General features: G+C 36.8%; 1 protein-coding gene across 1 annotated transcript in view; it reads left to right on the top strand.

Annotated features, from left to right (window-relative positions):
• The window catches only part of ANKS6 (ankyrin repeat and sterile alpha motif domain containing 6), a 35355-nt gene extending 9943 nt beyond the window's left edge, over positions 1-25412 (top strand). Inside the window, exons 4-17 of the mRNA XM_071736900.1 lie at positions 672-876; positions 3134-3240; positions 4692-4837; positions 7431-7641; positions 8246-8295; positions 9312-9515; positions 10773-10938; positions 11539-11708; positions 15122-15311; positions 16749-16865; positions 18204-18271; positions 19577-19693; positions 20876-20972; positions 24639-25412. Of these exons, the coding sequence (XP_071593001.1) occupies positions 672-876; positions 3134-3240; positions 4692-4837; positions 7431-7641; positions 8246-8295; positions 9312-9515; positions 10773-10938; positions 11539-11708; positions 15122-15311; positions 16749-16865; positions 18204-18271; positions 19577-19693; positions 20876-20972; positions 24639-24688 (1898 nt within the window). The 3' untranslated portion in view covers positions 24689-25412. The remainder of the gene's footprint in view (positions 1-671; positions 877-3133; positions 3241-4691; positions 4838-7430; positions 7642-8245; positions 8296-9311; positions 9516-10772; positions 10939-11538; positions 11709-15121; positions 15312-16748; positions 16866-18203; positions 18272-19576; positions 19694-20875; positions 20973-24638) is intronic.
• Positions 25413-25620: the final 208 nt, after the last annotated feature.

The following is a 25620-nucleotide window of genomic DNA, read 5'->3' as shown; positions in this document are numbered from 1 at the left end:
AGCACTGGAGTAAATTAATTCCTTGGAAGGTTATAGAATAGCATCAGTAAAAGATTTTAGAATTTGTAAGAGGGGTTCATGGATCAGTCTGACCCGGGGCATTTTCTGTCTGCTTAAGGCAAGGGATGACCTCCACCACCTCTCAGAATGCTTTTGTTCCTGTTCTTTTTGATTTTGAAGTTGTTGCTTTCTGTCATTTCAGTCTATGGAAATGCAACAGGGATCTTTGTCCTGTTTTCTTTGCATGAGTTCACGTTATTACAGTTCAGTGGAAATATTCCCTCCCTACTCATAATCTTCACCTATGGAATGCATTGCAGTTTATACAGCAGTGTTGTTGTTAATGCCAGAAAATGTTAGTTGTTAATGTCAGAAAATCATTCTATTAATGAGATTGTACTCTTAGTGTACAGGCAGGAAAAGTGAATGAAAGCAATTTCTCATGCTTACATCACAGTTTTATGTAGCCTGGGAATATGTAATGATCTACTAAAAGACCAGTGATCACTACCAATATTTAGCTTTTAGCATTGCAGTTGCTCTAGTACTTTTCATTTTTTCTGTTTTAATTCCACTAAATATAGACGAGTGTCAGCAGCTCAAAGTATGTATGAGTTCAGTGGCTGAGAGGGTCTCTGCTCATGTAAATAAATTTTATCACTGTTTTACAGGAAATTTTCAGCTGGTTAAAGACATTGTTGATGAAGACCCAGGTCAGGTCAATATTACCAATGTTGATGGCGCATCTCCACTAATGATTGCAGCTGTAACAGGACAGCTGCCCCTTGTTCAGCTCCTTGTTGAGAAAAATGCTGATATTGACAAACAGGATAATGTTCATGGCTGGACAGCACTAATGCAGGCCACATACCATGGGTAAGATACATGCTTTCTTTGGGTCTGGCAATGAAGAAGTTTCATTCTTTGTACATTCCAATGGAAAAAAACTTTTTGATACTGACTCTGGGAGGGGTCTTAGTGAGAAACTGAGAGACTTTCAGCTTCAGTTTCCATAGCCTTTGCACTGCCCTCAGCTTTTCAGAGCAGACGTGAATGCCTTTTGGATTTCAGAGTGAATGGAATATTTGGGAACTTGAATCTTGCTTAGTAAGTGCTAGAAACATGGTGCTCCAGGCAGGCTCTAGGAGCTGTAGTGCAGATTTCAACTTCCATCCTTTGATGTTTTGTAAGACCATATCATCCTCTGCCAGGGCTGTAGGCCTACATCAAGCTGTGAAACTTCAAGGCAGTTACCCTTTGATTGACTTATTTTCCAGTCTTGAAACCATTCTTATGTTCCCCTTTTCAGCCTTTAGTTTGCATTGAGTTTTCTGAAATGCACCCACTGCACCCACTACAGCTAATTGTAATTTTCTCTAAAGCTACATTGTAAATGGGTTTAGACACTTAAAGAGTCAGACCACAGAAGTTTGCCTTTAGGAAGGTGAAGAATCACTTCACTGCCTGGTAGTGCTCACATTTATTGTACAAATACAGATCTGATTGGGCTATGAAAGTACAACAGAGGGGAAAAATAGGAGGTCAACTTGTCTTTGTGAAAATTTTCTGAAGTAGTTCCTGGGACCTGCATGAGAAGGTCTCTTCGTCCTCACCCGTGTGTACTGATAGTAGTGATAGGCATTTCACAGAAGTGCCTGAAGGGTTTTTCAGGTGTGGCAGTTTTGTTATCAGCAGCTGCACCAGCACACAGCTAGCTAGAGTAGAAGCAACCAGCAGAATGGGATGTGCAGAGCTTCTGGCTCATCCCCTCACCCCTACTCAGGCACTCCTCTTGTCTGTGGGTGTGCAGAGTGCAGCTGAGTGCTCTGTGTATTCAGATACTGTCCTTTCAATTTCCTGGAGAACTGCTTTATGAAAATTCCCCTCTCTGTTCTATATCAGTCTTTATAGATGTTTGAGGTTGTGGCAATTTACTGGAGACACTGGTATTACTCATGCATAAGTAAAACAAACTCACCACCAGCTCAGTGGAAGGACCAGAGGTCATCCCAGGAGCATTAAAGGATGTGGCTCTATGGCATATCCTGGAAAGCAGGATGGGGGAGTGATATGGTTTTGAGGAAGAAAAGTAAAGGAAAGTATGCAGAGGAGCTTTTTTTGGGGATAAGCAGAATTTTTGTCAGAAGAGAGGAGGAACCTTCTTCATTTTAGGGTTGTGTTTATCTGGATTTAGTTCAGAAGTGAAAACTTCATTACTACAGTAAGAAGTAATATTCAGAAATGGAGTGGATGAGATCTATTTGTCAGCTTAGAATTTGCAGTCAGATATTGCTACTTAACCTATTTGTTCTGTGTTGCTAATGCATGTTGGATATTGTTTTATACAAGGTCAGTACAGGAGAAGTATCGTATTAAACATATTTTCCCCAGCTTTGTTGTCTGTTTGCTTATTTTGTAGGCTGAATTACAGCTTTGTTTTTTACTTGCAAGGCTGGTCCTGTTTATTTATTCAGGTGTATGAGAGGGAAGAGGGGCTAATGGGAATAGGATGGTGAGTTCCTGTTATGCAACTAGCTTTTATGAGCTTTTTTTGCAAGGTGTTTGTGTTGTTTATCATTTTAAACACCTGAAGGAAGCAATAATGTGCCTTCTCAGCTATGTAATTTATATCTCGAATTAAGTGAAATAGTATTTGGACTTCATAAATTATCTTCAGTCAATTTGGCTTTTCTGCATACAGATTCTTATCTGTTCTGAATATGAAGTTGTGTTGAACTATTAGTGATGGCATGTGATGACTACTGGATTGACCTTTGTCTTTCCATCTGCTTTATTGCCCTAGACATTTCACTGGGAAGGTGTTTGGCAACAAATTCCTGAATCAGTTCCAGATGGTCAGTTTATGAAATTGACTATTCAAATTAGGGCTTTTAGGATGACTTTTTGCACGTTGATTAGTGTATTTGTAGTGAGTAAACAGTGACTGACAAAGGAATCCTTTGGAGCCTTGGAGTAGCTTGTGAAAAAAATTTTAGACTTAGCTACAGAAAAGGTAAAACTGATCTCTAATTGAGGAGAAATGGTTTAAAAGGATGAAAAAGGAGTATTACGGGGTTTTTCATTTGTTTCTTTGTTATTAACATGAGCAATGCTTTTTTTTTTCCCCCTAAAGAAATAAAGATGTTGTAAAGTACTTGTTAAATCAAGGAGCTGATGTCAATCTTCGTGCAAAAAATGGGTACACAGCTTTTGACCTGATAATGCTGCTGAATGATCCAGGTATGTGAATTCAAAGAGCAGTGAAGGAGATAAAAATATTTTCTATATTGGAAGGGATGTTTAAGTTGCTAGAAAGTACACTCTGAGGTCTGTGCTGGACTGGACCAGGAAAGGATGCTGCCTAAAAAGGATGGGGTTAGAGTTAATTGTCTAGAAGAGTGTATATGTTTATGGGTAACAAATTTGTTTGTACTCTTTGTTTTTGAAGATGCTTCAAAATTTGTTGTTTGTGTCAGCAGAGCCAGCTCTGTAGCATTTGTCTGTGGTGGCCCTTATGTTCTGTAGTGTCATTAGCACAGAGCTGTGAACTGCAGTCAAGAATTTCCACTCAGTTAACATAAGTACAGGGACAGGACAGAGAGTACTAACAGAAAAAACACAAGTGAATTCCTGGCTGTATCCCCCACTAGGTCTTTGAAGGCTGTGAATAAATCACATTTCAGGTTGTGTTTCATGGCAGTGCTTTAGAAAAAGGCACCATATTTAGGGTAGGCTTCAGTGAAACACCTTTAGGTTTTGTTGTAGTTTGTCAGAAGAGAAGAGGAACCGTGCCTGGTAACCTTGTCTGTTAACCTTGCCTGGTACCTGAATTGCTTTATCTGAAGTCAGAAAATACAACTGCTGATGGAATTAGTGTTTATTTTCTCTGTATTTACTCATTATGGTGTTTTTGGTCACTAGCAGATAACTTTACATTGTCAAAAGTAGATCACTAATAGTATGAAATTTTAGAAGATAAATGCAGTAAATGTTTTTTTCTCATAGTTAACTTTTAACTCATAACTAGGACAGCGTAGTTTGTCTTATTACTTATTTAGAAAGAGGAATATATAGGTCAGTTCTGTCTGCCCTTCTGAAAAGTCTTGTCTGACTTGTATACAGATTTACAGGATATTTGTTTGGCTTTCCTGTCCTCATCTCATACTTATTCTTTTTAATTCCTCTTCCTTTCTTTTTTTCTCACCTTTTTTGTCCACCTTATTTTCTAACTGTGTCTTTTCAGCCCCTTTGTTGTCCAGGCTGAACATCTGCTTTCTCTTTGGGATTTAATTTCAAGCTTCTTTTCTGCAACCTACGCTTGAAGAAAGAATATTCACTTTTCTCTACTCTCTTCTGTGTAAGGTGAGAAAAGGCAGCATCACAATATTGTTCCTAACGTCTACAAAGTGTGAGAGAGGCAGCTAACTTGGTCACATGAGACTAATTCTGACTGAATAGCATGATTATTTGTATTGATAAATATCTTCAGTGAGGTGGTGTTAAGACTGCAGGCCACAAGGTAGGGAGAAGGGGTGGGAAACATAGGCCAAGAAAGAAGGTTTTGGGGATTCATCTGCTTTGTTTTTGAGAGGCAAATCAATTACTACTCATATAGAATTTGTAGGGAAAGTGTTAGTGTATCAGTCAGAGAAAGCAAACCGGACTAAATATCTTAATTTGGTTTCTTTTAGACACAGAGCTTGTAAGGTTATTGGCATCAGCATGTATGCAAGTAGACAAAGACAAGAATAAACTGAACAGATCATCTTTGCCTTGTTCCAGAAGCAGACAGTCCTTAAATGTCCCAATATTGCCAGATGACAAAGGAGGTCTAAAGGTAATTTAATTTACTTGTAATAAATAACTGATATATTGTTTCCTGTAAAGTGCTAGCAGAGAAAGTCATTGCTATGGAGCACTTTCAATTCAATAGGTAACTGTTTTTTTTTTTTTGAGGAATGATGGTCCTGAATTTCTTGTTGACAGTGCTTCTGGTTTTTATGAAATGTGGCACATGTTCAGCTTTCTTTTTGTCACATGTCAAGATTAATTTTAAGGAAGAGTTTGCATCAAAGCACCTCAGCACCTAGGCATAGATCTCATAATAAAGTAGTGGAGGGTACCATAAGTTCATAAGTTTGGAACTGAATTTTGGTTATGATCTTAATTTTGAACCTGCTTTTAAAATCAAAATGTACTCCAATTTTGTTAGGCTGTTCTTTTGCTCATGGCTGATTTTTTTTTTTATCTTTGAAATTGGAGTGGGTATGTTACAGAGAATTAGTTCTGAATGAAGGCCTTTCAAATGAAACTCTTTGACCAGTAGATTTTCAGACTTTTCTCTTTCAGGGTAAGGGTAATTATGTATTTGCGTTTTGCCTGATTTTTGTAGCTTCTTCTATCCTCTTAACTTGAAGATAATTAATATTTATTCAGAAGTTGTGTTGTCTGTAATTACTGGAGGGTAATTTTAATCAGTCTTGTGTTTCTTTTAATTTATGTAAGCTCATTTAAATATTTAGTCTGTTAAGCAAATGCATGTATACCCCTACCTTCCTCTGGTTAACAGTATTCATACTAAACATCTGATTACAAGTAGGCAGCTTTTGAAGTTTAAAAAAACAAAACCCTTTTCTGTGTCTCCTGTTCGATCACTTTTTGTCATTAACTGTTCAAGTTCCTATTTTGCTTTGTGATTCCTTTATTTGTAATTTATGCAATGTACAGGCCCTTGCTTTTTGAACTACTGACAATACAGTGAATAATCGTGATCTCATTCATTACCCTTTCACACAGGAACTCTTAACTGCTTTGTTTCTCACCATTTTGTGGTCTTTAAAACAAATTTGTGCCTTTTCCATATATAAAAATCATATTCCTCTCTTTTTCTTCATGCCTGTGCCTCTTCAGCAAGCTGTACACTCAGTGTCAGTATTGGAGCAGAGTACAGGAGCTGAGAAGTGATCTTTTTGTTCACTGAAGCTAGCTTGTTCCTGTAACAAACTACATTGTGCAGGCAGTTTCTCATTGTTCCCTGTGTTAAAACTAGATGCATTTTTTTCCCTTTCAGTTCCTTTGGAAGGTAAATAAATGCTGAGCTGTGTGGGTTTTAGATGTTTCTCAGAGGGATTTGTATATCGTGTTTTTTTCCATCAGGCTTTTGTTGCTTAAAGTAAAGTAAATCTTTCTAAGTTATGGCTTCAAAGAGATGCAGAAGCCTGAAAACTCTATCCTTTACTAATGCTCTGCACAGGTTTATCATCCTTTTAATGATCATCTGCTAGAAGGATTGATGTACAGGGAATATGTTTACAGTTTATATTACTTAGTTCTACTGTGTGATGTTTGGGAAGAGGTACATCAGTAAGCAGTTAAAAAGTGTTAAATCCCAAGGGGAAGAGAATATGTATGGTTAGAAGGAATGGCTGCAAAAATGGATTAGATATCACATAAAGCTGCCTTTATAAGTATGATCACTTTTACATGACTATTATTTTTTTTAGAAGTGATTCAGAAAGGGAAAAAGAAGCTGTACTAATCAGAAGATATTTACAATCTGACTTACTTACTTCCAGGCTGCATAACTTTTAGTACAGATTGCATGGGTCTTGTTCATATAGCCTATAGGTCTCATAGCGTAGAGAAATATCTTGCTAAATAGTTGAAGCATCTTGCACTGTCTGTCTGTAAATGTGTAATTCTGTAAATGGATAAATTTTGTTTTGAGCATAGATGGTCATTTAGTGTACAGCCTCCACGTACATGATACCTGTACGTATGGAGGATGTATGTGTAGTGTTCCTGAAGTTTGTGGTTTTTTCACAGCTGATACTGCCTTACCTTGTTACTTTTCAGTTTATAGTCTTTAAAGTCTGGCAGGGTTTAAGATACTGGTATAGCGTCACTGTATGGATTGTGAGTCGAGTTTCACAGGAACACCATCAGATCTCTTCCAGTTTGCCACTGACTTTTTAAGGAGGAGCTCTCATGCAGATCAGATAAACTTAAGTGTGCTTCTCAAAGGCAGGAAATACACATACCTGCTGGCTGATGCCAGAGAGTGCAAGAATGTATGTTAAAATTGGAAGTTAATGGGATGATTAAATATTTACCATGTAGCTGTGAAAAGTCTCGGTCAAATATTACACCAATATTTTTATCTACCTTGTCTTTCCAGAAAGTGTTGAAAATATTGTAAGCTATTTGCAAGATGAAAAATGAGGAAAGAGATTTATTTTACATGTACAAATTATGGTGAAGGAGTTTGTTGGTAACTGCAAACTAACGTGGATGTTGTAGTTTATCTCAAAAACTCCTTGACATATATATCACTGCAGTAAAGATCACTTAACTGTACATTTCTTTTCCTCTTTTTTTTTTTTTTTTTCTTTTAGTTGGAACTAAATTGTTGTGTCTTCTTATCAATCTAGTCCTGGTGGAGCAGAATGTCCAATCGATTCCGCAAGCTGAAGTTGACTCAGACATTACGCCATGGATTCCCTTCCAATCAGTTTGTGCCTTTTCCTGATGAGCCTGAACCATCATTAAATTCCACAATAAAAGCAGTTTCACAGAGTGATACCGACACCTCTGGAAACCTTGATGGGGCTTCAGCTTGGATCACAAATAACAAAGGTAGTGGTAAAGCCAGGGTTGTTTTGTGGGAAGTGAGCTCTTGTGGGATAGTCAAAATGATACTAATTCTAATTTATTGATTTAGTTTTTATTTAGCTTACTATAACTGAAAACACATGTAATACAATTGTGGTTTATAGAGAGAGATATGTTTGTGCCCCTGATCATGTTGAACACTGAGTACAGCATCATTTTAAGCAGGAAAATGCTAATATAACCATGATACTATTACAGGCACCATTACAATGGACAGTAGAGCCATGCCACTCAACAGTTGTTACTGTTTTTAATAAACTAATTTAGGTAATGAAGGCAAATTTATTTAACCAAAAAGTAAGTAATTCTGAGAAGGAACAGAGATTGGAAAAGCCCAGATTGTAAGGCACATCTGCTGAAATTGTACAGCCCTCCATGCAAAGCCTGCACAGTTTGTCATGTGAAATAAGAATATTGGCTTAATTTAATTAAGCTACATGACAGTGTCACTGGAAATCTTGGTTCTGTGTGCCTACTGAGGGTAAAGCTGTTAAGTGTTTGAAAACAATAAGCTATCCTTGAGAACAAAAATAGAAGTATGTGAACTCTAAAAAATCATTTCTATATTTTCCAGGTGTGAACACTGCAAAAGGAGGAAAAGATGATGAATTATTGACAACCATGGTATGTTGCAGTGTTCTTGGTGTGTTCAGCCCAATTCAGAAGGTCGTGCAGCTCCCATTGCTTTTTTTTTTTTTTCCCCACACTACCCAAGGTCACCATTAGAAAGAGAGCTATCATTTGTTGATAGTTACTAAACAGGAACTTACTGTAATACATCAGTAGTTCTTATAGTAGGAAGTACTACAAGTGGTATGGAATGGAAGGCGTTGACAAATACTTTTTTCAAGAGTTATCTATACCTCTATATATTCAGCAATGAATGAGTAAACAGATGGAACATTTGATTTGTTGCTGACAAGCAAATATGCTGTGAGGAAAACATGGATGGAAAATGGCAAAATGTGAAAATGAGAAGTTGCTAGTAGAGGCAACTATGAAATACTTAGTTTGTGATGGTTATTTGTATTATTCTGTTTCTTTTTTTTGTTATGCTGTAGCTTTAAATTCCCCTACAGCTTACTCCCTGGAGTCATCATTAAATCTGGTTGGTTATCCTTTATGTTCTTTTCTAAGAAGATTGAGTAACTATTAATGTGACTGACTGACAGCTCCAGGGAACTAAACCCATTGTGTTGTTTTTTTCACTTTCTGGAGAACACATACAGCAGAAACAGGCAATTGTTCACTGTGGCCAGGTGTCTTATCTGGAAATACAGTGGACCACTTTGTTCTTTCTTTGGAAATTAGTCGTTAATATTTGTGTTAAAATAAATTTGAAGCAAGATACAACCCAGTAGAGGAAGAGACAGTTTCTGCCACTTAATGAACTGCCTTAATTGTATTAAATGAATGAGTGCATTGATGGGTGCCAGAATCTCCATTGGAATCTCTGTGGTATTTCATATAGTACAGCTTCTTGACTATTACTTTTGTCTTCTCTTTTCCATTTTTTTTAAAATGCATTTGCCTCCATTTTTAAATTTAACTGAGAATTTTGAAACTACACCTTCAGCGCCCAGTAAGCAAGTCTTAAGAAGCAACCCTTCTTTTTCCCTTTCTTTGTTTTTCTCTCTCAGTTGAGAAGCAGTGCTCCATTTACCAGGCTGCCCAGTGATAAACTGAAAGCAGTGATACCCCCTTTCCTACCACCCTCAAGTTTTGAGCTCTGGAATTCTGACCGAACACGAATCAGCAAAGATGGAAAAGCTGAGCAGATGAGAACTGCCTGGCCACAGAGAGTGATCAAACATGATTTTAACAGCAGTGGGAACTCTGATATAGTAAGCAAACAACATGTGTGCAACACTAGTGTGTTATGTCCAGGCCATTATGACTGATGAACCACACTATTTTTCTGATTAGAAATTACTTTACATCCACTGTCTCAGCAATAGCTTGTTCTTTAAGCTGTTTTAGACTAATACAGATCTCTATGGAAGGAACATCAGGGGAACAGAAGTTGTGTATGAAATGAAACAACTTGTTTCCTGTTAAGCAGAGGGCTATAAACTGCTAAAGTGCCTGCTGTTTCCAAGTAGGTACAGCCATTGGAGTGTGGAGGATACTGCTTTGGTTTGGAAGAAGACTGGGGGCAGAAGAAAAAAATTGAAAGTTTCTTATTGTTTAGGAACTGGGGATGTAGACCAGAAATAGCAGCGGAACATAAATATACAAATGTAACATTCTGAAATACTAGTATTAGATAAAATTGTAGCAATTAGTGATCAAGTGGATATAAAGGCAGCCTTGAAGTGCAAGTACTATAAAAAGGGAAAAAGTTTAAATAAATTCTATTTTTTATAGAAGGAGCTTGCCTGATTCTTCAGTGTTTTTAGTGAAAATGTAATACTTGAGACAGGAAGCAAAACAACCTCAAGATTCTTTGCTTTCATAGTTAATAGGAGACAAATGAGAAGTGCTTACTCACCTGACTTGAAACTCTGATAGCCAATTGTAGAGAAGAATTTAGTTTACTAGTTCAGAACTTTATTTCATTTCAGTTCTATATATGGGGCAATGAAGGTACCTTAGGAGGAGTTGTTTCTTTTGTCTTTTTTTTTAAGTGAGAAGAGAGAAAATTACATTAATTTGTTGCAGTTTAGTAAGAAACAGGTGTATAATGGCTGAGAAATAGCTGACAACTATTTTGTGAGGCAGAAGAGATGCAGCCAGGATTCTGGAAAAAAGAAGTTTCATGGAATTATTTGTCCCTGGCTCTTGCTCTGCAATGATTGTAAAATATTACAGTATCTATGTCACATTTCAGGTGCATTGTTAAGGATAACATGAATGCCTTTAACATGTTAAGGAGAATGAAAGCCTTTATTATGGTGTAATTTCTTTTGTTGAATATATATATTAAATGTATACAGATTTATATAATATATGTTCAGTATATTTGTGTATGTAAGATAAAATTATTTCTGATATCCCTTTTGTACTTCAGTGGAAGTTTCAGAACTTAAGACACATAAAATAGCAGCTGAATTTGATCTTTGTTTTGCTCAAATACAAAAAATGATTTTTTTTTTCCCCAGACATCTATTAGCAAAGGTACAAGACCAGTTAAATTACCAGCATTTGCAAGACGACCTGCATCTCCTTCTAATTCCAACAACTTCAACCATTCTCCCCATTCTTCTGGTGGATCCAATAACATTGCAGGAATTAACAGGCATGGAGGAGAACTGCATAACAGATCTGGTACCATACTGCTTTTATTTTTAATAAAATAATTTGAATCTGGTTCAGCTAAAAAATTAGCGTTTGTGATGATGATAGAAGATGCCAGACCTTTTCTGAGTGCTCCTACTGCTGTATTAGCAAAACTTCTATAAATTTTGTTGGAACAGGATTGGACTTTGGACACCTACATGAGGGAACAGAAGCTTCACATCTGTTGGAGAAGTCTCATGGGTTAGCCTCTGTCTCAGAAAAATCTTGATTTTATTGACTCCATCCACAGTGGATCATGTGGATGCTTGTTCATTGCAGCATATATTTCACAGAGCTGTCTCTTTTTTACTCATGTTGCTTACTTTGTGTTTAAAACAAAATTGGCTTAGAATTAGAATATGAAAGTCAGATCTCTTTGTGTATAGACAGGGCTGGCTTCTCTCTTCTCCTGTGGCTGATTTTTTTGATGATCCCTTTCTTGAAGTCTGTGGAAGAGGTCTGAACCTTACAGTTCTCTTTCTCATACAGTTTTTGAAGAAAGTGAATGGTGAAGAGAGGTGAATTGAGAATTAACAGATATCTTAAAATGGTGTTTTCTTTGACCATGTTTTTATTTTTTATTCTTAGGTGGGAGTGCAGATAATGTTCTGTCTCAGATTGCAGCCCAAAGAAGAAAAGCAGCAGGCTTACCTGAGCAGAAACCCAGCCAACAGCATAGCCCAGTCCAGTCAACTCCTTCATCCACTCTGTCTGATTCACAGTGCTCTCAAGTTGTTGGCAACGGACATGTTGTAAAGGTACAGAGAAATGTAGATTTTTGTACTTCCAGACTGGCTAATTTAGGTAATCTCAGTCATGGAGGGTTGATGAGTATAACTACTTGGCATTGCACAACCTAAAATGGATGGACACCTGTTACAACAGTGGAAACTTTATAGCTCCACAAACCTTCCTTTTAATTACAAGACTACAAAAGACCTAATAATAAACTATGGTTTTGCTTTATTAGTATTTTCATTCTGTTTTTAAAAACAGCAAGTGTAATCCTTTATCTTAGGGCAGATACGTACTTATTTTGGTTTCTTACGTTTTCTTTTCTATGGCCCTGACTGAGTCCAGTGTTTTAATGTTAGTTACTCCTGGTCTTTACTCAGAAGTGGATAGCTAGCTTCCCTCCAAAGGCACAAGCTGAGTGAAGAACAGGAGATAATTTCTGTCAGGATCTGCCCACCACAGCAGTATGTGTGTATTCAGTCTGCTCCACAAGGTGTTGTTTTTAAATGTATGAGTATTCATATGTCATCAACAAAGTCAGGTTTTGTTCCTGACTTTATTTTGGCTTTATTATCTGCACTTGCCTATCACTTTCCTGAAATAGCTTTACCCTCATGACCTGCCTGTTTTTTTTGCATGTACTTGGAAGTTTTTTCAAACTTTTCAAACCAAACTTTTTCAAACTATTTAAGAATAAAGATTTTAGATCTTCAGAATTTGCAGAGAGACAAGTTAGCAGCATCATAACAAAGACATGGTACTCTATTGTGAAATATATGGGTTTATTCACACAAAGAAGCATTACATTTCAGAGAACAAGAGAAAGCATATAATTTGGGCTTTATTTCTAATGTCTGGTATTCTGAAAATGTTAGACATCATGACCAAGAGCAAAATTTCTCAACTTTTCGCTTGTGTAATCTTCAAACAGTTTGTTTTGCTTTGTTTTGTTTTCTTTGCATGTTTTAATGAGTTTCTTCTTGGAAGTTTTGCCTGAAGAAACAGAAATGTCTTTAGTATAAAATTATTACTTTTGCTGTCTTGTTGTGTGATGTCTTATATTGCAACAGTAAGCAGGATGTATATTGAATCAGTAAATATCTATGGTCAATGAAGTTACAAAGTTTTTTAGTGATTAAAATGAAATTTGAGAGGGCAAAAATCAGAAAAAAGTGTGCAACTACCAATGCCAAAAACATTCCCATGAATCATTGCTTTGTCTCTGATCTCTCAGTCCTGATTCTGATGGGAATACTGGGTACTTTGCAGAGATGAGACTGGGAGCTGAATTTTTAACTCTGCTGGACCCCCAAAAGCTGTGAACTCATACCGATTCTCTGGCACGTGATATCTTTTCTCCCTTTCTATCCCACATAAGTGCTCTGTGGGTTATAAATTATCTGTCTCTTTCTTTCCTGTAGGCAAAGCCACTTTGTTATCCTTTTCCCTCATTAAAGTCTCCTCTACTGAACAGCTACCGAATACTTTTTCTTTCAGAGGTGGTCTGACAAATATATTTCTAATTAAACTCTCAGCAGGTCCTCTCAGCTTATTTTTATCTTGGAAATAATTTCAGAAGGGCTTCTTGTGTGCCTTAAAAAATCTCATTTTCCTGCAGTTCCATTAGGTAGCCTTTTAAGAGATGATACCTGTGCCTGTGAGCCTTGAGCTGCAGGTCTTGGGGACTGTTGTTACAACAGTGCTGCCATTTAGAAGTTTTAACTATAATTGCTACTGACAGTGGAAGACATTAAGAGATAAAGAAATCATACTCTTGGAAAGATTTGTAAATGGAAATGATGCTAGTGTGTTGGAAAGGCAACAACTCTTTCACAGCTCTTTGATAAGATGTCTTGATGAGTTTAAGTCTGCCCACCAGTAACAAAACGTAATCAGTGTAGATCTTAATGTAGATGTTCATGTATCACACATCTGAGGTGATATTTGGGACATCAGTGTCCATGGGGAGTACACAATCATATCTACAGTGGCTGCAAAAGGTTAAACAGCCTGCTTTGTTGTTGTAATCAAAAACACAAATGCTGAAAACTTTACATCTGTATCCATTGTGGAAATGCTTGTGACCTCTTATTAGGATCGTGCTGTCTAAGCTTGGAAACAGCTGATCTAAAATTGCAGCAGTGTTACACTGATCAGTATTTAAAAAGCTGTCCATGGGAGCTGGGGTGTGGAATTGTACAAGTCTTAAAGAAAGGAAAAAAAAACCAAACCCAGATAACAATTCAAAGGGGGATGTAATTGAAATAAACACAGGCAGTGTAGTAGAGAAGGAAGATGATGCTGAAACACAAATGGCCTATAGCAGAATACAGGGAAGTTCGTTAATGTAGTAAGGGACAACAAATGGAAACGAATTCAGGATGATCTTCTGAGATCTCTCAAACTTGTGTCATGCTACATTGCTTCTAGTGATTTCAGATGCAGGGCTAGCTCCTTCTGGCATAACAGAAGAAGGTTACTCAAATCAGTTTTTAATTTGTATCTCTTTCATTAAGTAGAAAGGTTCCATTTATACCATAGTACAGAAACAAAGTAGTAGAGAGACAAGAACCACTTTCTCCCTTTTTGTCTTGTTGCTGAGCTAATGAGTATATATATTTTGCTTGTAGCAGCCTGACTGACAAAAGGTATTTTAAGTTAAATTCTGAATTCAGAAATCCAGGAGAAAATTACCGAGGCTTCTTTTTAGGTCACATAATGCAAACATTAAAATGTATGAAGTGATAGGTAGACTGAGGAATTTAGGAACTGGGGTACATTAACTTATTTTGGAAAAGGCTACATATAAATATTTGTTCTTAATCTTCATCTCCCATTAATCTCTTTTTCTGTTTTCTGTGCCTCCAAAGGTCAGATATTAAATATTTGCAAAATACTTAATAAATCTGAAATAATTTGCTAACAAGTAATAACAAGTGTAAGAGTTGACTGGAGACCTTCATTCCAGTGCACCAAGGGGTTTAAGTGCACACAAAACTTAGTTTATGCTTGCTACATATTTCTGGTTAATCCAGAATGAAGTGGTACTTTAAATCAGCATCTGATGTACTTTGGAAAGGTGTTACTTAATTATACCTTTGAAGGAAAAGGATGTTTTCAGAGTCAAAATAATATCAGCTTTTAAAAAAAGAACAATTGCAGTACTTACATACAGTATTGCTTTCTATTAACTCTTTTCCTTATTTCAAAATTAGAGCCTTAATAAGCACATTTTTCTTGATGAATCTGGGGGGACAGACTCTCACCTGAGATTAATCAGTATTGCTCCAATTATTTCAATATAAGTCAAGCAGAAGCTTCCAGTTGTGACTGCATGCTCTGCAGAAATAATATGCAGCTTCAGTAATACTGAAGCATCATAGATGGGTAAACCCTTTTTTTATCTTAACTGAAATTACTGTGTCCTTAATTGCAGCAAAAACTGGAGATGAACAAACGACCTCCATCAGGGGCTTCATCTACATCTAAAAGCACATCACCAACTCTCACACCTTCTCCATCGCCCTCCCCATCTCCCAAGGTCCACAACACAGAGTCCTCTCTCTCTCCTTCTCACAGACAGGCCAAGAGCAATGGTTCCAGCAGTGGTACAATTACAGAAGATGGTGAGTAGGTCATGGTGTTTGTAAGGGACTCATTCAGCAGGAGTATGAAGTGTTTAAAGCTATAATTGTGCTAAACCAGTGTGTTTTACTGGTGTAAATGAGCATGAGAGTGAGAACTTCTTTCTAGAAAAAGTACTTTGGTGTTACTTATTTCTAGATAGGCATTTCTGCAGTAACTGGCTGTTTCTTTCCCAAAAAGCTGTGTTCCCTTCCATTCAGAGATCAGTACCATCTCAAAGTCAGCATAGAGCACGTAGGTAGGCCACTGTTAGGTTGCCTCCTTCCTTCTCTTTCCTCTGAAATCCTGTTTTTCACCATTTGCCTAGAGTAGAAAAAGGACTTTCTCCACATCAAAATGAATATTCTTTTTTTAAAATGTGGTGAAGCACATCACTATGGGAATACAGTTTTGATTCATAGTAAGTCATAGTTATATGCAGTTGATTTTTAAGAACTGTATTTTTTTTTTAAGTTCTAAACTGCAAAAGTAGCCTTATTTTGACCTATTTTCAATTTTAGAGCGTAAGGAAGGAGAATAATGTTACTAATTTTCCAGTAATATTACTGCCTTTTGAGTTGAACTTTTAGGTCTAAATTACAATACTTTATTTTTAAATGTCCTGTTACTGCATTGGGAGCAGCAACAATTACTTGGGTTTTTTTGGTAAACATCTCAGAAAAAGTGAAAAAAAAATAACATGACACAGTGTTCTTTAAATAAGAGATTGTGGTACCTTTTACCTGACCTTGTACTGTTTTGTTCTTGGGTTGGTTTTTTTTGTTTGTTTTTTTTTTCAAGTATATTGATTTTATTTGCTTATGCTAACTTTGTCCACTGACACTGTACTTCTGTTTGACTCTAAAGAGAGGTGATATTTGACCCCTTTCTGTCCCCTTATCCTGGCTTAGCTGTAAATTACTGAACTGACTGCTGGAGACAGTCCTTTCACATTTTAGGTAGTGCTATTTTATAGTGATCTCTTGGCAAGAAAAGGGTTGTTGGTTCAGAAATACAAAAAATGAAGGGAACTTACTGTCTGATAAGAAGGGGAATTCCTTAAGCTATCAGTTGTTAAAATCTCATCTGGAGAAGCAGGCCTTTGAGACTGCACTGCTAGTGCCATCATATCCCTCTGCCTCTCTAGCAGAGGGGATAGACTGTCAAAAACCTAAGTAGTTCTGGGTTCATTGTGCTTATAGGCTTTTGTAGTAAAGTAGTCCTTTAATTCAGGGCTTCTCTTACTGTGAGTTGATTAAACAACAACAGTACAAATGCTCATAGGCCCAGCAGTAATTAGAAGAATAAATACAAAAGGCCTGCAATAGTAACTTCCTACTATTTCAAGTGAACTTAAATGACTTAGAGAGTTGATTTGTATTGAATATTACTGTGGAGCAGCAGGAGGCAACAGGGTTGTGTGCATATTTTCTTTTTAGGCAACCCCTTGGTGGACCATCAACAGCTTGCCCCTATTCTGAGAACCAGTGATGTAGAGAATCATGAAAGGCGAAACCATGTGAGAGGAAAAGGAAGCTCTGAAAACTTGGAAAAAGGTAATGTTACCTTTCTGTAACCTGATAGGTACCTTTCTGTACCTTTCTTTTGTACTGCTCAGTACAAAAGACGTGCTAAATAGGAGTACTGTGGCAGAACACCAAAGGAGAAACAATGTTATGCAGGAGTTGTAAAACTGGGAAATTTCAGGTTTTGTTCAAAGTTAATATATAATACAGGAAGTGGAAGAGAAAACAAAGAAAAAACATGAAGGACCTACAGCTGAAAGCCTTGTGTGTCTAAGTGAAAATTGTTAGATGTTACAGTTGTTTGTGACAGCGAGGTTATATATGAGCTCAGAGAACCTGGAAGATTCTTCCCATATCACAATCTATAATTTAGGTACAGCAGCATAATGAAAAATGAGAAGGCTGACTAACAACCTGAAAGAAAAAAAAAATGTTAATTATATATATCCAGGGGCTCCTAATTAAACCTTTATTTTATTTCTGTGAGATACTTTTCGTCAAACTGTATGGAGAAGTTTTCATGCTGTGTTTTTAAAGCTGGTTACCTTTTCCCATGGATTAATCTTAGGGTGCTAAAACTTTTAGCCTGAAACCATGCCAAACTTTAAAAATTGTTGTAAGCATACTACATTAATTGGCCATCAGGTAAAATAGCAAAACCCTAGCAGAAAATCAGTCTTGCATTTACACTTTATAAGTGTCTTCTAGTGTTTTAAATGTGAGGGAGCTGTCACTATGAGGTGTTCTACTTTTTAATTTCCTTGCACTTTGAGAGAAAACCCAAATTCTTGCGTTGTTAGCCTTGGAAGATAAACTTAGGAAGCTTAAATTCTGCTGAGGTTTCATCTTAGCTGGACTTCAGCTGTGTTTATGATGCCTGAATGTAACACTTAAAGAAAAGAGGTTCAGATATACTCTTGTATATCAATTGGGTGGCTGTTTGCTCTTCACTTTGCATGGCTTGCTTAAGGAGTTTTGCTGTGTAGTCTGCATGATCTGGGTCTGCCATCTGGGGACAAGCACCTGTGTTTTAGGTATTGAAGTACCTAAGTTATCCTTAGGGAGTTGGTCTTTTAAGATCCTTTTAATGAGGAAGAAGGGTGATACAATAGAAAGATTTTATCCTGTCAAGGTAAGACTAGATAGAATTACAGAACACAGAACTAGATGATAACACAGAAAGGCAATATTTTAATTTCTCATGCTGAGTTAACGTGATCTGAATTCTTATTAAGATATACAACTGCATAGAATGCATTTTTAATACGTATTTTCAGCAGTTAACAGTGGAGCAGTGGAGATCACTAAAAATCTTTGCTTATCCATGGGGGGGGGGGGTTGGTTTCTTTTTCTTTTCTACTATTACAGATGAACTGACTGGAATCCTTAAAAAATTGTCACTTGAGAAATACCAGCCTATTTTTGAGGAACAAGAGGTATGTCTTATTTAAAAGATTTATTTTTTTTACTGCTTTAGAAAAAGTAGATTGCAACACACATTGCATGAAAATTGTGATCCAGAATCAAAAATACAATGTTTTGCAACCATTTCTGGTTGCAAAGAGGACCTTGAAACATGGACTAGGCAGCATTCCGGGCATTCTCCAGAACACCATGTATATCCATGCTTGTCCCACTAAAGCTATAATTTTGATACAGAGAAGCATCAGGTTTTCTTTCTGGTTTTGCACTCTGCTCTTTTTCATAAGTCTCTATGTAATGTGGCAAAACAGTGTATTGGACATCCTGTATCATCCCAGGAACCACAGCTGAAACCTCATTTGCAGATGCAGAACAGCAGGGTGTAAGTCACTGAGATTGCTGCTTTCATTTCTTAATCCAGTATGAATAAACAACAGGAGAATTAAATTTGGGAACTGAAGCACCATTGTAGATGAAGCCTGTGACAGTGACTTGCCCAGACTGTGCAGTGAAAGGAAACTTTGCTGAAAATAAGTAAAAATAATTCATAACAGAGTTTAACACAGAATCTTATGTGAGCAGCAGTTATGTGTTTGGTTGGCCAAAGGCCATCAGGTAGTGAATGGGCGTGCAGTAATTCAGCACCACAATGCAAATAATTCACCACCACATGCAAAGGATTCAGCACCACAAACACAGATTATTTAGTTGCATCACAATGCACTGGGCCTATTATTGTTCCCCTACATGATAATGGAAGGGAGCATTTTGTAGAAAGGAGTATGATCTGGGTGTGTAAGTTATGGGAGTATGAAAAGTTTTAGATTTTTGTTCTTATCACAGCCTTATGGATGTGTTGATAGAATAAAAATTGATATATGAACAAACTGTAGAATTTTGCTCAGGAGGCACTGGAAAAATACACAAAATATGCAGAAAGTCCAAAAATACTCGAGGTTTAAAAATAAATAAATAAAAGGGTGAAACCTTAGGCTTATTCAACTAGCTGCTACTCTAAGTAGAGAAATTTTGTGTGAAATTTTGTTTTGCATTGATAGTGCATGTCTGAAAAAAAATCCATTAATATTTTACATATGCTGTCATAATTAGCTGCAGATCTAAAACCCAGCACCAAAGTGGTAAAGTGAGTACCGTGAGATCCTTTCTTTCAGAAAATTTGTTTGCACAATATTTACAGAAAATCTATACAGTTACAAAAATCAGACTACTTTTAACCTATATTGGTGAATCTTTGTCTAGGTAAATTTGTTTGTTCAGTTCATTCATTCATTCATTCATTCACTCACTCACATATGCAGGTGGATATGGAAGCCTTCCTCACGCTGACTGATGGTGACCTGAAGGAGCTGGGTATTAAAACCGATGGATCAAGGCAGCAAATTTTGGCTGCTATTTCTGAACTGAATGCAGGAAAGGTACATTTTGAAGTACTGCACTTAGTAAATTAATTCAAGGTTTGCTTATATTGTTAATTCAACATTGATTTAAAAATTCAGTTACAGATGGTATTTAGAAAACCCAAATTGTTTTCCAAGCAAATTAGCAAATTAGTATTAGATTAGTTAAAAATATCTTACTTTGTGGTACTCCCAAAGTTTGTTCATTAACTTCTTTCTAATTTAGAGACTGCACAGTTCTTTTATGGAGTATTGGCAATTTTATTAGAAGCCACTAGTAACATAAACATTGGCAGTATTGCAGTTACTGAATATTGATTTTAGTGATGCAAAAAAAATACTCTGTCCACTAAAGTCCAGCAGGAGACTATAATATAAAAGGGAAGGTGTCCTTTGTTTTATCTCATAGTTCTTGATCATAGAATCATAGAATTGGCTGGGTTGGAAGGGACCTCTGAGATCATCAAGTCCAACCCTTGATCCACTCCCGCTGCAGTTACCAGACCATGGCACTGAGTGCCACATCCAGTCTCTTTTTAAATATCTCCAGGGACAGAGAATCCACCACTTCCCTGGGCAGCCCATTCCAATGCTTGATCACCCTCTCTGTAAAGAAATTCTTTCTAATGTCCAACCTAAACCTCCCCCTGCACAACTTAAGATTTTGCTGTTCATTAGGCAAATGGCACTTCTCTCAGTCCTTGCACTTGTTGCCATTTATTTTTAGATTTACATAAATTTGCTAAGAATGGCACATGGTAAGGAATGTTCTTGTCAGAGGAATTATGGACTGGAGGATTTCTTTAAGTCTGCTGACACTTCTGAGGTGCTTCTTGAGTTCTGAGGTCCATTCTGTCTCTGGTACTGGAAACTCATAAACAAAACACAATTTCTCCAAGTTAAAATCATCATCAGCAAGTGACAAGGCTAAAATTTTGGGAGGTTGGGTGATGCTCCATTCTATAAATCTATGAAGAAAGTAATAAAAATGTTTCTGTTGCTGTCTCGTAGTTACAGCAAAAGATAACTACAAGATTTTTACATATCTGGTTGGTACTGAATTGTTACTATTCCTGGTAGTACACTTTGAGTCTCTGGTTATAGACATGCATATTTACATATTGCTGTGAAGTCTGAATAAATTAATGTTTTAAACAGGTATTTAATAATACCTTATTTTAATTTATTGTGATTTTACAGGGTCGAGAGAGACAGATTCTACAAGAAACTATACACAACTTCCACTCTTCCTTTGAGAGTAGTGTTAGCAACACGCGACCTCCAGGTCACTCCCAGTGTAAGTAGCACCTGAAATTATTGAAAAATGTATGAATACTTTTAATTAATACTGTCTAGATGGCAGAATGTGTCAAATATGACAGTTAACTGCTTTCTGGGTTTACCACTGATGTTTGTGCCTTTTTGCTGAGACAGTAGAGAAGAATTCAAGGTAAAAAGATAGAGATGTTGGTAAGTTTTTTATACACACTTCAGTACTATCTCCATTACTAAACACATGAAATGGAACTTAAGTATAGAAAACTGTAGTGTACATTATACTGTACATAGTGTGTATATGTATCGACAGTGGAAGGTGTGTTTCCATATGGTATATAATTTACTTTTGCATACTCTTTATAGGAGACAGGTTTCTATAGCACAATCAAGTAGATGAAATATATTGAAGATTTACAATTTAGTATACTGGCTTAGATAGCTATTTTAATATTATATTAATATTTATGTATGTATGTGCTTAGTCATTTTGTATAGGTAATATTTTTAAATGACTGTCTTAAGTCAGTTTCTTTGGAATATATTCCAAATATATGTATATTCCAAACACCAGTGTTAACTGTTAGCCATTGCTGGAGAAACTGTCTTTTAAAACATACCATCTGTATTTAAATTGCTGACCTCTAACAAATGAATGCACTTACTACAGTCACCCCTAGATATAAAAGATATAAATCTCTGTCCTGCCAGCCACCTGAGCCAAAGGCAGATACACATCTGTTATTCAAGGTTAAGGAACGGGTCAAAACCTATGGGAGTCTGTGTTCATATGTGTGTTTCAGAATCCACGTTTTAGGAGGAATATAAAAGCCTTGGATTGGCCTCAAGAAATGCATCATGTTAAAGTGCCTCTTACTCTCCATCAGGTGCTTATTTTTCTGCAAGGCGGGTGACAACTGCAGTCTTACTGCTGCCTTGGGGAAAAAGGGGCATTATTTGGGTAGTTAGTCTACTTTCCATATTCTGTATAGTCTGTTTAACTGATAGCCACTATCAGATGTCTCTGTATGCATTGTGCAGCTTCCTTCCCATTCTCAGAGTAGTCAGTGTGTGGGGGACCTTCTGGATAGCATCTTGATAGCATCCCAGACTTGAAGAGCCTCTTCTGTAGGTACTACTAGGTGAGCAGAAGCTGCTGTTTGGTATTTAATAACATGGTGCAGTGAAATAGAATTGACTGAAGAACTGAAGAAGCATACAGATGTAACATAGCTCAAAGCAGCTTGCTTACCACTGAGCTTAAAAGTGTCTACACAAATTACAGCAACAGACAGTAGTAGTGGCAGAGAGATGGGGAGAACATCCTTTCATAAGAATTGAGCTGACAAGATGCTGCAAGGAAGCTGCCATCAGATACCTTAGTTTATGAGTTTTTGTGTGCAAGAGATCCATGAAATAGATTTGGCCATGTAACAGCAAGAGAAGCACTGAAAAGGAAAGGGAAGAGAAAGATGTAGATAAAAGAAGTTTCCACACTAGGTAAGCTGCTTTCTATTATAAAATGTAGCAGTGGGACCCTTACACAGTCTCTGGAACTTGAAGTTAATTCCAAGAATGTGTAATATTTTACAGCATAGGAGCAGCTGTACCGAGTCAGATCCAAAGTCCATATGGTTGTGTTCACCTTTTTTTCTTTCTGCTCTTGTTTGATCTTGGTGTGAAGAAGAGCTGGTTGCTTTCGTTTGCTGTGAACTTGCCATGTCCTGACTATTTTTGCTTCATCCTGCTGGATCAGAAGATACAGTGGACAATTGTTCCCTCTTCACTGCTTCCACATCACTGATGATTTTACAGATATCTGTGGTACTCTTCGTCAGTCATGTTTTTTTCCAAATGGAAGACCTACAGGCTGCTGAATCATTCGCTGTGCTGTAGTTTTTCTCATCGCTTTTTCTTTTCTACTGTATCCATTCAGACTTGGAGATACCAGCCTTGCATACACTGTTCAGGTTGTAGGCAATACCATCTTGTGCTTGATGTGTATGTGATGTGTATCAGTTGTGTTCTCTATTTTCAGTTCTCTTACTCTTTCCTAGTTATTTCTAGTACTCTGCATTTTTGGCTGTAACAAAGGACAGAATTGGTATTAACTGGACCTCTCTCTTATAACCAACTCATCTGCTGAGTTCCCACCCGAGAGCCTATCATTTTATATAACCACTTGTACATTGGGTTTTTTCCATATGCCTAATTTCACATTTTGTACTACTTCATATTTCTCTTAATCAGGTTTTGTCTGCCATCTTATTGTCTGGGCACTGATGTCTCCTGAAGTCTTTTTGCCAGTCTTCTGTTTGTCTTTCTTTTTTTTAGACAGATAACTTAGGAAAGTTTGTCACTGCACCCTGTAATCCCTGCTGAACTCATTCATACATTGAATATCCCGAGTCCTTGTGCAGATCCCCATGAAATGCTAGTGGGAAATCTCTCCTCTATGGAAAAAAAGTAACAACTCCTATCTTCTGTCCTCTGCCTTCCTAACCACACAAAAAATTTTTTTTGCCCTATGACTTCTTTATTGTCTTAAGAGGCAGCCTTGAACCTTACGAAATGCTCTTTAAAAAGGCTGGCATCAAGCAAATCTCTTTTGTCTACAAGACTTTTTCCAGCTTCAAGGATTTCCAGTACGTTTGTGACTACTGACTTTTCAAGACTTTTCATAGAATCATAGAAAGTTATTATATTTCAAATCCCTTTTTGGTTGTTTTGCACAAAATTTCAGATTATTTGCTATAGTTTTTGCTATACTGCCTGGTTGTACTGGCCATTTCACAGGTCTGTGTATCCCTGGATCTCCTCTTGAGCCATTTAAAAAATGAGCATCAGTTTTATCACTTCTTAGATGTGTTTACCTTCTAGTACGAAGTTTATTGAGTGACTTAAAAGAAAAAGGTGAGCCTGGGCAGTTGTTATAGACAGCCAGCTGTTTTCCCCCACCCAAACATAAAACTTCTCTTACAACAGGTGGGAAGATATCACCCTAACATTCAGCTGTGGTACTCAACAAAGGGAGGATTTAGATACCGGAAGAATAAACTGAATGTTTGCCTGGTAGAAGTAGAATTTAGAGTAACTGTCCTAAGATGGAAAAAGTTCATACCATTAATCTACAATTCTTTGCAATTTTTCTGGTCTTCCAGTTTCTCCTTCCATGTGGTAATATGTTGCATATTGACACATACTTACACATACATCTCTGCAGTTACAAATACAGGTATTTTGAAAGATGTGACAGAATAAAACAGGCGAAAGCGTGGAGTCATTTATATATTTACTTTCCACTTCTGGGTGCAGAGTCAAGTGGAAATTATCCAAAGGAGGAAGTTACAGAGATTGTTGAGTGAGAAGCAAAACCAATATATTGTTTCAAATAAAAATCATACAGGATTCAGGTAGTCACTTGCTGGAAAGACACACACTGGGAAAAGAGAGATACTGGAAGGATGTTGGCAGTAGACGACCTTTTCACATAACTCTGACTTTCCATACTTTCTCTGTACAGGAGAGGGCTTAAGATGAGTAAAATAAATTACAGGCAAAAGTGTTTGATTTTAGTCAAACAAAATGTGGGGCATGTGGGCCTTTTTCTAGTAGTAACTCTAACTTCTTTAATGCTGGGAGTCTTACTAGTTGCACTTTTTCAGGTTTTCTTTCTTTTCTTTGACAGCACCTGGCTGCTCTGTAAAACCACAAGATCCTGTTTCTCCTAAAAGGTAGCTACTGGAAAAAAAAATACGCTTTTTTTCTTATGGTAAAGTTTGGCATCTAGCTGAGTAAATCCAAGTGTACAAAGAATTTGAACAGCTGGTCCTAACTACACCTGCCTAGGACTTTTATGAAGTAATGTGATTGAAATTTGAATCCTACAAAGAATCGAAGAAAGTTAAAAAGAGATTGCTTTTAATATTCAGCCAAAAGTTGAATTGTTCAAGGCATCTGTGGTCTGGATTTGAGAAGAACAAAGTCAGAAGAGCAGGAAGAATGAATGGCCATGTGTGAAGACTGATACTTTCATTTGACTCTTGCCCATAGGTGAAGAACCCATATGAGGACTACATGGGCACAGCAAGAACAACAAAAATAAAGAAGGCAGCATAAACTACCATGAGTTATGAGGCTTCTACATGGAGAAATACACAAACTGAATATACCTTTGTTGGCATGATACAGAAATAGGAGTCTAAACCAAAAATGTAATGGATTCTTGGGAAGGAATATAAAGGAAAAGTATTGCTGCATTCTTCATTAACTAAAATACACTTTATCTATTCATTATTAAGAGGTCAGAACAACAGTAAAAGTAAATATGAAATAAGTATTTGTAAAAAAAAGCACTTTATTTAAGGCAATGTATAATCTGTCACTGATATTTAAACAGAAACAGTGTTAAAATGTTTTATATTGCTGATTAGTTGTTTTGAGAATAAAACCATTTAATCAATATTGGCTGTGTTTTTTGAACAGTAACATTAGCATACCCTGAAGTACATTCTTATAATTATATTAAAGAATTTTGAAAGGTCTATTTATAATAATTATGAGTGGAAATAAATTTCTGCTTAACAAATACAAATTTTTGCTGAGCAATTAAGGTACAAATCATTGGAAGCCTCTGACACTATCTTTCTGAAGACTCAAAAATAACCTTA

The sequence above is a fragment of the Heliangelus exortis genome, chromosome 2, assembly GCF_036169615.1.
Source record: "Heliangelus exortis chromosome 2, bHelExo1.hap1, whole genome shotgun sequence".
NCBI lineage: Eukaryota > Metazoa > Chordata > Aves > Apodiformes > Trochilidae > Heliangelus > Heliangelus exortis.
Note: the sequence above shows the minus strand (reverse complement) of the source record. Positions and strands in the feature narration are given on the sequence as shown.